The following is a 16,504-nucleotide window of genomic DNA, read 5'->3' as shown; positions in this document are numbered from 1 at the left end:
TGGAATAGAAATGGATGCCAGCTTGATAGTAGTTTCAAGACTGTTATTTAATACGTTGAAGTAGGAAGTTTAGATAACTAATATTATTTTGGAAGGAAAATGCAGGAAAACCCCATATGAAACTCATGCTCCTGGGACACTGGTGCCATAGAAAACACAGCTCATGTTCTTCTGTATTGCTAATTCTACAGGGATATTGACTGCCACTTTTTATTTAAATGCATGGGGCACTCTGATAATTTTTATTTGCACTATCTGTTAAACAACTAAGATCAGTTTATTTCCTTAAAAGTAGCATTATGTGTAAACATAAGTTACAAATGGTTTTGATAGTTATTGTTAGGAAATAAGTTTATTCTTCTGTTGCTCTGTATTGAATGTATATTTTAGTAGAAGTCAAACAACCTCTTTTCCCTCCTCCTCTTCTGGACCTAGTGACTTTAATTGTTTTTATCTTTGATCCTTTGCATTTTATAATTTTGTATCATTCTAGGCAGCCAGTCAAAACAGCTTTGCTTGGCAAATTCTCAATTTCTTGGTTTTTTATATTTAACTTAAGTAGGGTTGCTATTACTGTATTTTTCCGTCTATAAGACGCACCCTTGTATAAGACGGCCCCCAATTTTCCAGGCAGCATCTCGGGCTGGCTTTCTCTCCATCCAGGTGGCATCTTGGGCCAGCGATATCCTCCTGCACCAGGCGGCATGGCAGTGGCATGTAAAGAACCCCACATAGGCATGCCATGGGCTGTGGAGGTTACCATTATTTTTTCGTGTATAAGATGCTGCACTTGTATAAAACACACTTGATTTTTGACAGGGTGTTTGCAGGAAAAAATAGCATCTTATACACAGAAAAATACGGTATGTTGTTTTGCTTTTACTGTACTTAGAAATGATGCTTTAATTATTTAAAGTCCTTGGAAGTCTTCTTAAGAAAGGTGTATCTTTTCATGGTTCCTTTTATACTTTGATCTTAATTTTATACAAATTCCAATATGTTATGTCACAAAAGTCATTTTTTTGTATAATTATGTTCAGAATCTTAATATTTCATATTTTAAAGCAATTCAAGTGGGTATACTTTGCATTTTCTGCCCCAGCAATATTTTTAAAATGAGTGTTAATTGCAATGAAGAAAAAATTGCACTCTTTCAACTAGCTTTTAACATTTATAAATGTTTTCCCCCTTTTATAGTGCACAAATTTAAAAATGCCTGCCATAAACTAAACAGGATATTATGTAGGCGTTCATAAACAGTCATATGAATGTTTTTGAAAGTAGCCTTTTGCCTTTAGTTTTAGTTGCTATTGGAGGATTTTGAAAAAACGCCCAGCTACTGGTATTTAGAATTGTTTCCTCAAAGTCTGCTTTCCCATTAGACACACCAGAGAGCTGTTTCTCCCTGTCCATTTTTAAATTTCCTACCCATTTTTTCTTCATGAAGGGAGAAGGATACAGGATTCCTCACATTTTGCTTTGCAGTCTAGGAAATAGAGTGAGATTTCTGAGACAGACGGAAAAGGCTTCTTTTTCTCATCCAATTGTCCTAAAAAAGTTCCCAAAGAAATGAACAGAACATCAACTGGGGGGTCTCCATGCATCTCCTACTCATCATGTTTATTTTGGAGATGCGATATTCAAAGAAATCCATCAAAAATAAAATGGGGGGGGGTATGAGAAATGGGTATGCCGGTAATGTAATCTTTCAGTCTTAACTGCAGTTAAGATAATCTTATACATGCTTAGTCTTGTGTTACATTGTAGTGCCACTTCCTGATATCTAGAATAACTTCCCTTCTACATTATTTACCTGCTAACTTGTAACTGGAGTTTTCTTACCCTTCACTTGCCTTTCTAACAGTATTGTTTCCATAGTAGCTGCAAATAGGAAATTGTTTATGTCGTTTCAAAAAAAAAACCTACAAAGGAGATATAAATATTCTGGTTTTAGCAATAAATGTATAATCTTAGATGATTCTCAAAATACATAGACTAGGAAAGCAAGAACATGCTGCTTTTGACATAGCACTTTAAATTGGTGTGGTCAGGCTACGCTCAGGACTTTGTGCATCTTCAGCAGTCCGCTTCGAACCTGTTGGAAACATCTCTAAATTGAGCTGTACAGTCTCCTGACATTCGAGTGAAGAAAAATATATGATCCAAAATAGCTGCGCTGTAATTAAGACTAAGTAATGTACTCAAACGTAACCTTATATTATATGTGCTATAATCCATCTGTTTTGTGGTCCTCAGTCACTCGCCCCAAAAGTTAAATGTAGTCCTTGGTCTCTACCAATTTGTCCAAGCTGGTCCTGAATTGTTCTAATGCTATTTCTGGTTAAATGGAAAATAACCAAAATATTGGTCATAATTGTAGAAAATGTGGTATGCCTGAATGTAAACTTTTGAAGCTGGTAGTATTAGGTTTTCCCAAGATTAAATATTTATAATAAATAGAAGAGATAACAATAATTTCAGAATCTAATTTGAACACTAATGGAGAAAAAATACAATGAAAGCGATATTTCCACAGAATTATCTGTGGCAATATATGCAATTCCCAAATAAAATTGCTAAGTTACACTAAATATAATAACTTACATTTATGGCTGATGTACTAAATGAGTAAAAGTGTTGTCTGGTTCAAAATGTTTTGTAGCTTTTTTCCTGGGCCATGGGATGCAATTGGCTTTTGAGAAGCATGCAAAGGATAAGATAAAAACAGTTAAGTCCAGAACATGAGAGAGTTTTGAAATACAGTTAAATAAAGTACAAATTTGTTGTCAGGAGTTGAATGTCTCTTGAAGCGACATTTGGTCAAAGATGTCAGATTATAATTTGTTGATTTATGGAGTTAAATTTATGGATACACTACATGATTGAAAAAAAGTTCCAAATAACATTGGAATAAAGGAAGGAAAACAAGTTACAGTATATACTTCACCTGCCTTAGCTTTGGTTTACAACAATGAACTTTCATTTAAAAGTAAAGCAAACATTAGTAAATGACTGTTTGATTTGACCCTAATTTGGTTTTTTGTTTGCTTTGCATTTCCCAATGACCAGCATTGTTTTCTTTGGCTCTTGGCCAGCATTGTCTTCCAAATGCTTTCATTTTGTTAGCTATTATCTACAGCAGACATGTCAAACACAAGGCCCGGGGGCCAGATCCGGCCCGCGAAGTGGTTTCATGCGGCCCGCAAAGGGAAACAGTGGCCCTCCTGGAAACAGTGAGGGAACGGCCCCCACTGCCTTGGCCCTGGCCCAGAGACCCTCCTTCTGCCAGAGACCCCCAGATCTGTCCCACTCCTGCCCAGGCCCCCATAGGCACCCTTGATGCCAACGATGTAGAGCTGGCCATGCCCACCCAGTAGGCCATACGCACTCTAGCCATGCCCACCCAGTAGGCCACGCCCACCCAGGCCACCCCCACCCACCCCCCTGAGGGCAACCGCAATGCTGATGCGGCCCTCAATGAAATTGAGTTTGACACCCCTGATCTACAGCAAGGATCAGCAGTCATATAGGTGGTAGAAATTGTAGAATGCAGTTGGGGGGGCCTCTAGTTTGGAGATGAGAGTTTTGGCTTATCATTTCTTCCATGCGCTTCCCCTTGCTCCCCGTTCCCTGAGCATTCACAAATAGTTTGATCCAAAATCTCTTCCTGCAGCTTCAAGTAGTATTCATTGTATTGGTGGCTGGTTAATAGAAACTTAGGTTATGGTGGCCGACATTCAGTCAGAAGAAACCCCAGTCCCTGAAAAACTGGGTTTTTCTCTTGCAAATGTCTAAAAGTTAACTACATAATTAATTCCATTGTTTCTTTTCTTTAGTATATATATTTTTAGATTGTTTTTATTCTGCCTTTATTTATAAGTAATTCAAGGCAGTGAACATAGATAATATTCCTTCTTCCTAGGTTCCACATAACAACAACCCAGTGAAGTGAGTTGGGTTTACAGAGTGACTGGCCCAAAGTACCCCCCTAGCTGGCTTTCGTGCTTAAGCAGGACTAAAACTCAGTTTCCTCATTTCTAGATCAGCACCTTAATCATTCAACCAAACTGATCCCCTTTTGCATTTACACAACAAAATCCTAGCTATGTTGTTAACTTGCAAGATTAGGGTCTCAGATAGTTCTTTGCATGGAATTATTTGCATTTCCATGTATGTGTGAAAATCTATTGCAAAATGCTGCGTGTAGTTTTCAGTGATTACATTGTTTCCTCTGTGATACCTGTTGGAATTTGTGAGCACTTGTATTTCAATAAAGTGTAGGGATGAAAATAAAAGGAGACATACATAAACCAATTATTTCATGTTGAAAGATCAGATTCCATTTTTTCTTTTCCATCTTGAATATGCACTCGGATTATATACATTTTTTGCTTTCATTCATAATTATAACTGAATAAATTGCCCATAGCAGCTAATTTCCTTGGGTTATTGGTTGGCCTTGTTAATTAGAAGAAGCATTGTTTTCATAGTTTTCCTATCACCATCAGAAAAGTAGGTCTCTTGGCAGCCTTTCCAGTAAATAGGCAGTCAAAGTTAATCTGGCTTGCACATTATAGTGAATTAGAAAGAAGTCATTCCTAGTGTCTGATCGGCCAAATAAATAATACGTGCCTTTCTTATGAAATGCTTGGCAGTTAACTGATTAGCAAAGGAGGTCGCTTGGGAGCTTCCATCTTTGCAACCAAGCAGCTGTCAGCATTCTCTGAATTTAAGAGCTGGAGAGAGAGTAAGAACTACTGGCTAACTGCTGGAATGAATCTTCCTTCATACTGTAACTCTTCAGCCTCAAAGGGAGGAAGGCTAGCCATTCTTTCCACTTGCCAGAGAATATAAAAACTATCAGCATGGTTATTTTTGTTTCTCAGGTTAGCTGTCCCATTAGGAGATCATGATTCATTTCAGGATTCAAAAGACATATATCTGTTGCCAAATTACAAATGACTAATATTCACATGGTAGTTATACATTTTCTTTTCACTCAAGTTTTGGTGGCTTTGTATGCCAGTCCCTTTTGCTAATTTTTAACAATATTCTGGACTTAATATTTGTTTGATAATTGAACAAACAATATCTGAGTTTCCTTTCTGGAAATAAAGAACATAGCTAGTTTCTAAAAAAATTAAGAATAAGGAAGTAGTTGGTCCTCTACAGTGAAATGTACTGATATTGAAAATGTTCCCTTCGACTGAAATATTGAAGTTCATGCTACCACTTTCCTGTAACAAGATCTAGAATAATTAAGACTAAGGCAAGAATCCTGTTCTACTAAACATGTGGGACATGTTGTCCCAGCAACACTTGGGCATGCTTAATGGGACTACTGGGAATTTAAGTTCAGCATTTGGAATATTGTGGGTTGTTTATCACTGATTCAGGTGAACAACTGAGAAAATGAAGGTCTAAGAATATGTTGTTATTTCATGATTCTTGTATGTTAATAGTTAATTATGTCACATACTCATCAAAACATTTTCTCCAATCTAACACTCTTTAGAATTGTTGGAACTATTTGTCAGAATTATCAACTGACTGGTTGCATACTGTGTTCTTCATATACAGCTTAGACAGACTGTAAATTATATATCAGAATTATATTAGCTGATTTAAGTTTTTTTCAGGGTGTAAGCTCTTTACAACTGATTTCCATATAGCTCCTATATCAATCACAGAATATGAATTATTTTTAATATAATTGTGCTGTGAATGAGCTGCCAAGAAGCTATTGTTAAACTAGTTTCTTATTAAATTATTTTTAATAAGAAAATTATTTTTAACTTTTAACACTTTTTATCAGTAAACCGTGGAAATGTTCTTTCTTCTTGTCTGTACCAGTGCCTAAACACATACACAACTGCACATCATTTTATTACACACAGAGACAACAAATGCCATCCTAAGGGATTGTTAGAGATCAGATTCCTAAACCTCTAAATTCTACGATCTTTGCTCCAGATCTGATTTGTAATATTTGAGTTCAAGCTTTTACCATATAAGAAAGCTTTGCACTCAGTATTTTAATCCTGCCATGAATTTGCAAATTGTGCCAGATCATATGGATTAATTACTGTTAGATATACAGATTATCTTTTCTAGGGGATCAACATTTAGATTTTATAACTCATGCTTCTTGGTTATCAGTTTTATAATGTTACTAAAAGGATGCTGCATGAACATAATTTTATTTTCCTTCTAGTATACAAGAGGTACTGTAAAAGATTTCCCTGGATTTGATGCCAGAGCTGATGCTGAAGCTCTTCGCAAGGCAATGAAAGGATTGGGTAAGCAGAAGCAAAATAACACCCGATTACATACAGTTACAATTGTGTGAAGATGAACTCTCTGTAATCATCCCTCTCCTTCCTGTCTGCCATGCATTTGGGCTGAAATTTCAGTAGCAGCGACTCTTCATTGTGTAGGCTTCCTAATAATCTGGATCAGGAATTAATTTGTTCAGGGAACGTTCAGAAATAGAGTTGGCTTCCTTCTTCAGTGTAAACATTAGACAGATAGGCTAAAATAAAGTTCAAGGGATTCTGATTGCATATGACATAAAATTGAAAATAGACCTTACAATGTTCTACTGGTGGAATCAGAAATGTATCAGTGTGATCACCAAGTTCTCTTTATGCTTTGGCTTGGCATTTTTTTTATTGGCATTTGCATAAGTGGAATTTAATAGCAATAGCACTTAGACTTATCTACTGCCTCATAGTGCTTTACAGCCCTTTCTAAGCGGTTTATAGAGTCAGCAGTTGCCCCCAACCACCTGGGCCTTCATTTTATTAACCTCAGAAGGATGGAAGGTTGAGTCAACCTTGAGCTGGTCAGGGTGACATAATAAAAAAACATTCATTAGAATGGGAAGGGACCATTAGGCCATTGAAACCAAACCCTTATATAGTATAAGAATCCAAATTAAAGCATTGCCAGGTCTTTCATTATCTCTTCATAGTCCCCTTGTTGCCACTGTTGCTCTTTGAACATGTTCTAGTTTCTCTGAATTATTAAATTGTGCCTAAACTTTGATCGAACGCCAGGCTGTAGGCAGAGCCTGCAACACTGCATTCTAACCCCGTGTCATAGAGCTCCTAGATATACTACCCAGGTTGGTTCTGACCAAAGTCCCAGTAAAAATGTAACACTTAATCTGTACTTTTGAACATTATTTAAATAAGTAGAATATCTGTTGAGATTCTTAATCATCCAGGCCATACATGTCAAACACAAGGCCCATGGGCCGGATGCGGCCCGATATGTGGTTCCATCTGGCCTGGGTACCTGCTCTGAAAAGAGTGAAGGACTGGCCCGCCACATTTCGGCCTGGCTTGGCCCAGGCTGACAGAGTGCTGATCTATAACCTGGTTGCGTCCATCAAAGCCAGAACGCACTCAGCATTAAATCCACGGGGAAGCCCCGCCCTGCTCCCTGGGTATGCACGCAAGCAGAGTCCGGCATCCCTGCTGGCTGTCTTATTCCGGAGGGTGACTTCACCCAGAACGCCGGCGCTGGCTGTCTCCTGTGCGCACATCTGGGGGGGGACAGGTGGCGAGGCAGCTCCTTGCTGGTTCCAGTGGATCTTAGGCTGAGCGCATTCTGGCTTTGACGGATGCAACCAGGTTGTAGATCAGCGCCAACCCCCACCAGTACCTCCAGCCTCACAGCCATGAGGCATCCGTTTCATCGGCACAGACACACATACCCCATGTGGGGTAGCAAGACCGGCAGCAACATGGCAGCTCTGGCAATCTCTCCCCCTCCCGTCACCCTTTCCTGAGTGTTGAGGAAGGAAAGAGATGAGAAGGAGAGAAGGAAGGAAGGAAGTATAGCAGAGAGGGGAATTGGGATCGGCATTGGCTGGGAGGCTTTGCCAAAGCTCTGTGGATTCAGCAGAGGTTGGGAGCTTTGGCGGCCTCCGCGGTGGCTGGCGGTAGGGCGGGGCTTTTGTTGAGGGATTTTTAAAGGGGAAGAGATTGACTGGCGGAAGAAGATTTTATTTTCTCTTTTCCGGAAAGACAAGCCAGAAGGAGGGAGAGCAAGGTAAGAAGTTGGCAAAAAGGCTTTTTATTCTCTCTCCAGAGAATAAACTTCCTACCTCGCTCTCCCTCCTTCTGACATCCCTTTCAACGGGACCACCTCCACCTGCCCACATGGTATAGGAATGGCCGGCAGCAGCATATTAGTGCTGGCAATCTCTCCCCCTCCCATCACCCCTTCCTGAGCACAGGGGAAGGAAAGTGATGACAAGGTAAAGGAAGGAATGGAGGGAGGCAGGGAGGAAGGAAGGGAGGATGGGAAGGAAGGGTGGGAAAAAGGGAGGGAGGGAGGAAGGAACAGGGAAAAAGCAACGGAGGGTGAGAGAAAGGAAGGAACGGAGGAAGATAGGAAGAGTGGGAGGAGAGAGAAAAAGGGAGGGAGGAAAGAAGGAACAGGGAGGAAGGAATGGAGGGTGGGAGGAAGAAGGAAGGAACAGAGGAAGGGAGGGAGGAAGAAAGGAACAGAGGGAGGAAGGAATGTAGGGTGGGAGGGAGGGAGGAAGGAAAGAACAGAGGAAGGAAGGGAGGGACCATGTCCCAGCGTGCACCCCAGTCCCATCCTCCTCTGCTGGACATCCTCAGATCTGCCCCAGTCCTGTCGAGCTGGCCACACTGACCCAGTAGGCCACACCCACCCTGGCCACACCCACCTCCCCCCCCCCGAGGGCAACCACAATGCTGATGTGGCCCTCAGTGAAATTGAGTTTGACACCCCTGATTCAGGTCATAGTTGTCCCAAAGGTTCTTTTTCCAAAGAACTGAAGACGTTTCTTAGTTGAGAAGCAAAATGTTTTCAGAAAAAAAACCAAGGAAGCCCAGTTGCCTTTTGGGAAAAGCACCTTTGAGACTACTATGTAGAATCTTCTTCAGGATAATAGAACTATTGTTTTGGTGTTTGGGTTTTTTTAACTGGAATTCCTGAAAAATTAAGATAAAGATACTGAGACAGCCATTAACTTTTATTCATACAAAACAAATATTGACTTAACTTTATCTTAACTTTTATTAATGCAAAACAGATTCTGAAGGTCAGATAGTGAATAGGAAACAGATGTTTTCTTTAAAAATGTTGATTTATACTGTCAGGCTGAAGCATCCAGAACTACTTTGGGATAGTCTCAAACAGAAGCTTTATTGCTAGTCACCTATATTACAAGAATCTTGCTAATTGACTACATTTCCTTGGGAATGTAGTGCAAGAACTCTAAGCTCAGCCCGCTCTTAACCCTCCCTTCAGTCTAGTTGGAGATTCCACCACATATACTGAATATTGAGGCAAATGGTGTGTTGAAATGTGGAGGAACTTCTATGAAAATTTTTGCTAGTCAGTAGTATCAGATCCAGTTAGCTGTGCAATCTTGTTCAGAGTTTTTTTTAATGAGGGTGCATACATATACCTTCTGTTGTGAAAGGTGTCACATACTTAAATCCCATTGGCTACCTAATTATGTGGTGTGAGTCAGAATTACTTCAACTTCTACTGCCAGTTTTTGCTTTTTGTTTTTTTAAAAGATGCTCAGTAGATTTGAAAAGAAGCATAGCCCTTGATAATTATTCTCAATTATCCACACAACTTTGGTGGAAAACAATGCTTGAAAAAAGTAAGAGGGTGGATATTATAAACTGGTTTCCTTTGTGAATTCTCCTTTTGATGCAACTATTTTCATGGGTGACAACTCATATACATTCCACTTTTTAATTATGAATATATATGTGTGTGTGGTTATTTGTATAGCAACTGACTCATTCAGTCACTATTCATAATAACAGTGGTGACGAAAAGGTAGCTTTGAGAGAATCCTTGCATTTATGACCTCTACAGGAATGTAAAATCATGATATTCCATCTCTCTGCTTAATGATTGAGTTGCCAGTCCCAGTGGTGGTCACTTAAGAAGTGAGGACTACATTTACATTAAAATAGAGTTTTCCAAGTGAAGTATGATTTCAAGAATATGAATATAAGGACATAATGTATTCATTTACATTCATTTATAAACTATTGGTGTTCTTTCAGTCAATTATTTTATTTTAACTTGCATAACTTAAGGAACTGATGAAGAGCCAATCCTGAAGATTATAGTGGGCAGAAGCAATGCACAACGCCAGGAAATTGCAGCACAATTTAAAACGTTATTTGGCCGGGTAAGCGTGTGACTCTACTTTCATATTACAGATATTTCATGATGATTAATGTTTTTGGTTGGCTGGTTATTATTTGTTTATTTCTCTTACTCTTCACTTCTGTGTAAATGCATGTGTTGTGTGTTTGTGTGTGTGTGTGTGAATGTATGTATATATCTCCATGCATTTATATGGAATATTAATAAGACAAGTGATACTGCAATAAAAACTGGCATTGATACGCATTTCTCATTAATTACTCATTCTTCATTCTGTTGTTTAGGATTTGCTTGATGACTTTAAATCTGAACTTACAGGCAAACTGGAGAGACTTGTGGTTTCCTTGATGAGACCTGAACGGATTTATGATGCTCATGCATTAAAACATGCCATTAAGGTAAAATGAATGGCACAACATTAAATTAAAAAGTTTTTTTTATCTAGGATGGTATCTTTCCTTTTAATTCTGAAGTTAACAATTATGACAATTGATCTGTTTGGTTATAGTGTTTCCATTGTAATAAAATTTACTTTCAATTCAACACATTTTAGTATTACCTGTGGGCTTGAATAAGAGTGTTGATATTATAAAACTATGTAAAATATAATATTCAGGCAACCATGCACCTTTTAAATTACATTTATGTTTGAATTTCACTTTATGCTGCTTTGCATCTGTTGGACAATTTTTAAGTAGCTCCTTACAAGTGTTTTGTATTAATTAAATACACTGTATACAAAGAAGAAGGGGAAGAGGAAATCTATCTCCAGGATAGGAATCAGCAAAATGGTTACAGAAAAAGGCAAACTGTATTTGAAGATAATAGCCAACTTTTATTCTTTTTCCCCATCAAATGGTATTTTGAAGGATATTTTGAATGCTTCTGCTTACTGAATTGAAATGACACTCTGTGTGTGAGAGAGAGACAGAGAAAGAGGGAGAGAGAGAGATAAGATTAGTAGAACCCATGAAATTGAAAAGAGAAAGAAAAAGATTTTGGAAAAAAACAAGGATTGCTTAGTGCCCAGAGAACTCACACCGAAAACAGCAAATAGAAATTGAATGGGAAAAAGTATCTTTGGAAGGGAAGATCAGATACACAGACTGTATTTACATATTGCTCTAAATCTTGTGATGTTAAAGAAAACATAATGACCTGGGATTTTGAATAATCCCAATAATTAAAGTGTGCGATAAAGAATTGACTAAGAATGTTAAGTGTATAAATGTAGAATGAATGAGTCAGCAGAATTGATGCTCCCCATTCAGAGGAATAAATTCACAAATAGGAGAAACACTGCCCTCCCCAATTTCTTAAGAGGGTAGATGCTCATAGGATGGTTGCTATTTGATGGTTGGGGCAAAAAAAAAAGATAAAGTAGAATGAAATGATGAATAAGCACACCTGAACAAAATCACATTCCAAGTTATTAAAGGCACATAACTGCAAACAACTTCTATTTGATTAATTCAACTGAATTCCCTTTGCAAGATAGTTATAGCTATCACAACATAATATATATATGCGTGTAAAATAGGGCTATGCAGTACTTTAGTTTTGAAAACAAACAATGCTTCAGAGGGTGCAAATATAGCATCTTTCTCGAACCTTTAAAGCAGTTGCACTTTTTTCCACAATCACAGGGAACCTTTTTGCCCACAGACTCAAGATTACTGCACAGCCTTATTATGCAACTACGATTTCCAAACTTGTCAGTTTGCTTCCCCAATGAGCTCAGTTTTTAATGTAGTGATAAAGGAAAAATTCCTTTCTGCCTTCTCTGCATCATCTATTACTGCATACCTTTTAAACATGCCATCTTCTTTTTTAGCTTTTTTCCTACTTAAGAGACATTTCTCAGCCCTGTCATAAAATATTCCATCTCCTCTTCCCTAATTATTTTGACTGTCCCTTTTAGCTTACATAACAAAATAGTTCTATAATATACAAGTTGTGGATAATATTTTTGTAGGCAGTTTTCTACTGTCATTCAAATTCAGCGTGTGAGTTAAAAATGTTACTCAAAATATTCCATGGAACCTTGTGATAGTAGGTAATTTCGTTGCCAATACTGTCACTCGACAAAAATCCCTATGTAGCATTGCAGCCAAATATTGATTTTTACTGCTAATATTTGGAAGAAGATAGATACAGTTTAAGTTACTGAGTCAGTGGAAAAAAACCCTAATACTTAAGATCTGATCACCTGATTCAAGTGATAACTTCAATAAGCTGCTGGAGAGAAGAAAGAAGTAGGATGGGAAACCAGGTGATTTTTCTTTATGTTCTCAGCCACAGAAGCAGCAGCAGGGAACTTTGGAAAGGTATTTTATGGCAGTCACTCTGTGTTAATGATTAAAAATGTACTGTTAATATTGATTGCAGAGTGACTAGAACTCTTTAACTTTTGAAGCTTAGAACAAGCAGCCAGTGATTATTTCTCCTGGCCCATCCAATTGCACTAGTTTTTACTTTTCAACCACAGGAACTAGAACTATACATTTGTCAGGAAGTTTCCATCTGAAGAGCTCATGACTATCATCCATCTCTTCGTAAGAGCAGGTGCATTTATGGGTCTCTGATAGGGTGAGAAATGGTAGTTATCTGGATACCTGAAAGAGGGGCCATTTTCTCCTTTACCAATGTACATGCTCTGAAAATAATTTCCAAGGTTATAATGGGTGACTTAAAACCAGTGGGTTTTATGTGGTCCCTTGTCAACCTTGCTGATAGTTTTGAACCCCTAAATGGCATTGAAAGTTCAGCCATTTTTCCCAAGTTTCTAAATTGTGCTATGCTGTAATGTTGCCTTTGCTTCTCCTTAGTGCAGTGTGTGAACCCAGCCATTGTCCCTGGTTCATCAATCACAGTTAAAATGAACCATGCTTAGTATAATATGATTTTTTTGTCACTTAAGTCTTGAGTGTTTTTATTCTTCCATGTTATTGAAACCAGCCATTTTATATGCTTTAATATTCTCAAATAAGCCAAGATTGAAATTTTTAGTGACCATTCTTAATTATGATGGCACTAAAAAGTGACTTACAATGGTCCTCACACTTTAAACTGTTACAGCATCCTCTTTGTCGTGGGATTGCCTTTTATGACCTTCCCAGATGGCTTCTGACATGAAAAATCAATGGGGAATCCAGCAGGATGTGTCACAAGTCATGGTCATATGATATTTCACTTAATGACTGCACTACTTAACAGTGAATTTTCCGGTCCCCATTATGGTTGTAAGTTGAGGACTACTTGTATCTTCTAGTTACTACATTATTACTTGGTTATATTTGTATCCAAGATAAGGTTTATATCACTGACCTGTTATTTCCAAAGTGAGTGAGTTAAAGAAATAGTAGGATAATGAACATGTGAATATAGTTTTTTTCTGTTAGTTGTGTAAAACAGCTACTTGATCTCTTTACTCTAGTTGTACCCACTTCTATAACCATTATTGTATCAGCTGCCAGTTATGAAACTTTCCTATCAATTCTCCAAAAATATTTATTCTATGCAGAAGTGTTTCCAATATATGGTAGGCATTTGTATTTCATGCCAAAATTCCCACAGCAGGAAAATAAATTGCTATTGGTCATCATCCATGAAATCCATGAAATTAGTAGAGCAAAACTAACTTGTCATGCCACATCAGAGAAAAACTGGTCCCTAAAATATATTCCTTTGGCAGGAATTCATTGTATGTATGTGAGAACTAGAACAAAGATGCAACTAAATGAATTGGCAGATAAGTAAGTTATAATTAACTAAATGCAGGAAGATGTAAATATATTAATGTAATTATTAGAGTAGTTTAGGGAAGACCAGATGCTGCAAGAAAGAAATCTGCATAGTTTAAGAATAAATCCTTTATATAGTTCTAGTCTGAATATAGCTCTTTGCATATTATATGTACGGTATTTTTATAAGTTTTAAATAGACTGGCATACCAAACAAGATCAAATATACAGTTTCCTTCATTAAACGTAAGATAGTTTTACTATTTGCTGAAAAAAAAGTGACAATCACAGTAAAATTTCAAATGTTCAAAAAGCAATCCTGGCAGACAAGTTTGTTAATTGTAATAACAAAAGTCTATTTTTGTTAAACATTTGTTAATTTATGTAACATTTTGTTAATTATAGTAAGAAAAAACTATTACTGCCAAAAGTTTTTAATTTTTCTCTTATTTAATCCAGGAGTTGGCAGAAGAGATACATATAGAAAGAAAATGAAAAATGGGCTTGGGGACACAGTACCCTCTGCACCTGAGATGAAATATTTGTTGTCTCACTGCACACCTGGAAGCTTGGAATACCTTAGAACACAGGTGTCAAAGTCACCATCTCACGTGATGTGACGTATGGCAACGTTTTCATTGCCGGAGCTGGGGTGGGTGCGGCCTCTGCATGATGCAACTGGCTCGCAGGCTGGCAGTTTGACACCCCTGCCTTAGAACAAGTTATAAGGGAAAGAGAAGCAATCTGAACTTTTCTGAGTTAAAAAAAATGCTCAGCAAATTCTGTTGGACAAAAGGACTGTCTTACTGGAATTCAAATTTCAGCAGTAAGCCTTGCCACAATTTCCTGTATGAGTCAGTTGGAATCTATTTATGTAGTTTCACCCACCCTTATGGATCATACGGTTAGGCATTTTTGAACTTAAGAAATAGGCATTCTTGAACATTATGGGTTTATTTCAAATATATTGGAGTTATGCTAGTATTTCTTTACATTTTGGTTATAAAGTAAAAAAATGATCTGGTATTGCAGCATAAAAGCAGAATTGTAGAACTGTAAGTCATTTTGGTTGTTAATACTAAGAAAAATAATATGATTTCATGATCTCATTACATTGGTTTCAGGGAGCAGGAACTGATGAACAAATCTTGACTGAAATTCTTGCATCTCGGACACCTGCTGAAATCCGAAATATAAAGCAAGCTTATCAGGAAGGTGACTTGTGGTTGTGGGGTGTATATTTTATAAAATTCCAATATGCATGCTCTGTAGAATATATTGTGTTGTTTTAATTTTTCCTGTAATAAAAATTGGTCAAGGGTGCTCCACCTTAGTTTGTGTACTTAAGTGCTTTAGACAATATAATTATGCTTTTCTGTCTTCTTCAATTCTTCAACATTCCAGACAAAGTGTATATATGTGTATGTACACGCACACATTTGTGTACAGTTTTATCTAGCCTGATTGCCTTCAACTTGTCTTCCAGGTAATCAGTCTACAGTTGAAACTCAAAAAATTAGCATATCGTGCAAAAGTTCATTTATTTCAGTAATGCAACTTAAAAGGGGAAACTAATATATGAGATAGACTCATTACATGCAAAGCAAGATAGTTCAAGCCGTGATTTGTCATAATTGTGATGATTATGGCGTACAGCTCATGAAAACCCTAAATCCACAATCTCAGAAAATTAGAATATTACATGCAATTAATAAAACAAGGAGTGTACATAGAACATCGGACCTCTGAAAAGTATAAGCATGCATATGTACTCAGTACTTGGATTGGGCCCCTTTTGCAGCAATTACTGCCTCAATGCAGCGTGGCATGAAAGCTATCAGCCTGTGGCACTGCTGAGGTGTTATGGAAGACCAGGATGCTTCAATAGCGGCCTTCAGCTCTTCTGCATTGTACGGTCACATGTCTCTCATCTTTCTCTTGGCAATGCCCCATAGATTGTCTATGGGGTTCAGGTCAGGCGAGTTTGCTGGCCAATCAAGCACAGTAATCCCACAGTCATTGAACCAGGTTTTGGTAGTTTTGGCAGTGTGGGCAGGTGCCAAGTCCTGCTGGAAAATGAAGTCAGCATCCCCATAAAGCTCGTCTGCGGAAGGAAGCATGAAGTGCTCTAAAATCTCCTGGTAGACGGCTGTGTTGACCCTGGACTTAATGAAGCACAGTGGACCAACACCAGCAGATGACATGGCTCCCCAAATCAACACAGACTGTGGAAATTTCACACTGGACTTCAAGCATCTTGCAGTGTGTGCCTCTCCATTCTTCCTCCAGACTCTGGGTCCTTGGTTTCCAAATAAGATGCAAAAGTTGCTCTCATCAGAAAAGAGGACTTTGGACCACTGAGCAACAGACCAGGTCTGTTTTTCTTTAGCCCAAGTAAGATGCTTCTGACGTTGTTTGTTGTTCAGGAGCGGCTTGACAAGAGGAATACGACATTTGAAGCCCATGTGCAGGATCCGTCTGTGTGTGGTGGCTCTTGATGCACTGACTCCAGCCTCAGTCCACTCCTTGTGAAAGTCCCCAACACTTTTGAATGGCCTTTTCCCGACAATCCTCTCCAGGCTGCG

At 38.2% G+C, this 16,504-nt stretch overlaps 1 protein-coding gene across 2 annotated transcripts in view; it reads left to right on the top strand.

Moving 5' to 3' along the window:
* The window catches only part of ANXA5 (annexin A5), a 29,236-nt gene that overhangs the window by 3,096 nt on the left and 9,636 nt on the right, over positions 1-16,504 (top strand). For both annotated transcript variants that reach the window (XM_083367885.1, XM_083367886.1), the window contains exons 3-6: positions 6,215-6,299; positions 10,104-10,198; positions 10,461-10,574; positions 15,044-15,134. In XM_083367885.1, coding sequence (XP_083224011.1) covers positions 6,215-6,299; positions 10,104-10,198; positions 10,461-10,574; positions 15,044-15,134 — 385 coding nt within the window. The remainder of the gene's footprint in view (positions 1-6,214; positions 6,300-10,103; positions 10,199-10,460; positions 10,575-15,043; positions 15,135-16,504) is intronic.

The sequence above is a fragment of the Vipera ursinii genome (genome assembly GCF_947247035.1).
Source record: "Vipera ursinii genome assembly, chromosome: 7".
NCBI lineage: Eukaryota > Metazoa > Chordata > Lepidosauria > Squamata > Viperidae > Vipera > Vipera ursinii.
The sequence above is the reverse complement of the archived record's forward strand: the minus strand, read 5'-3'. Positions and strand labels throughout refer to the sequence as shown.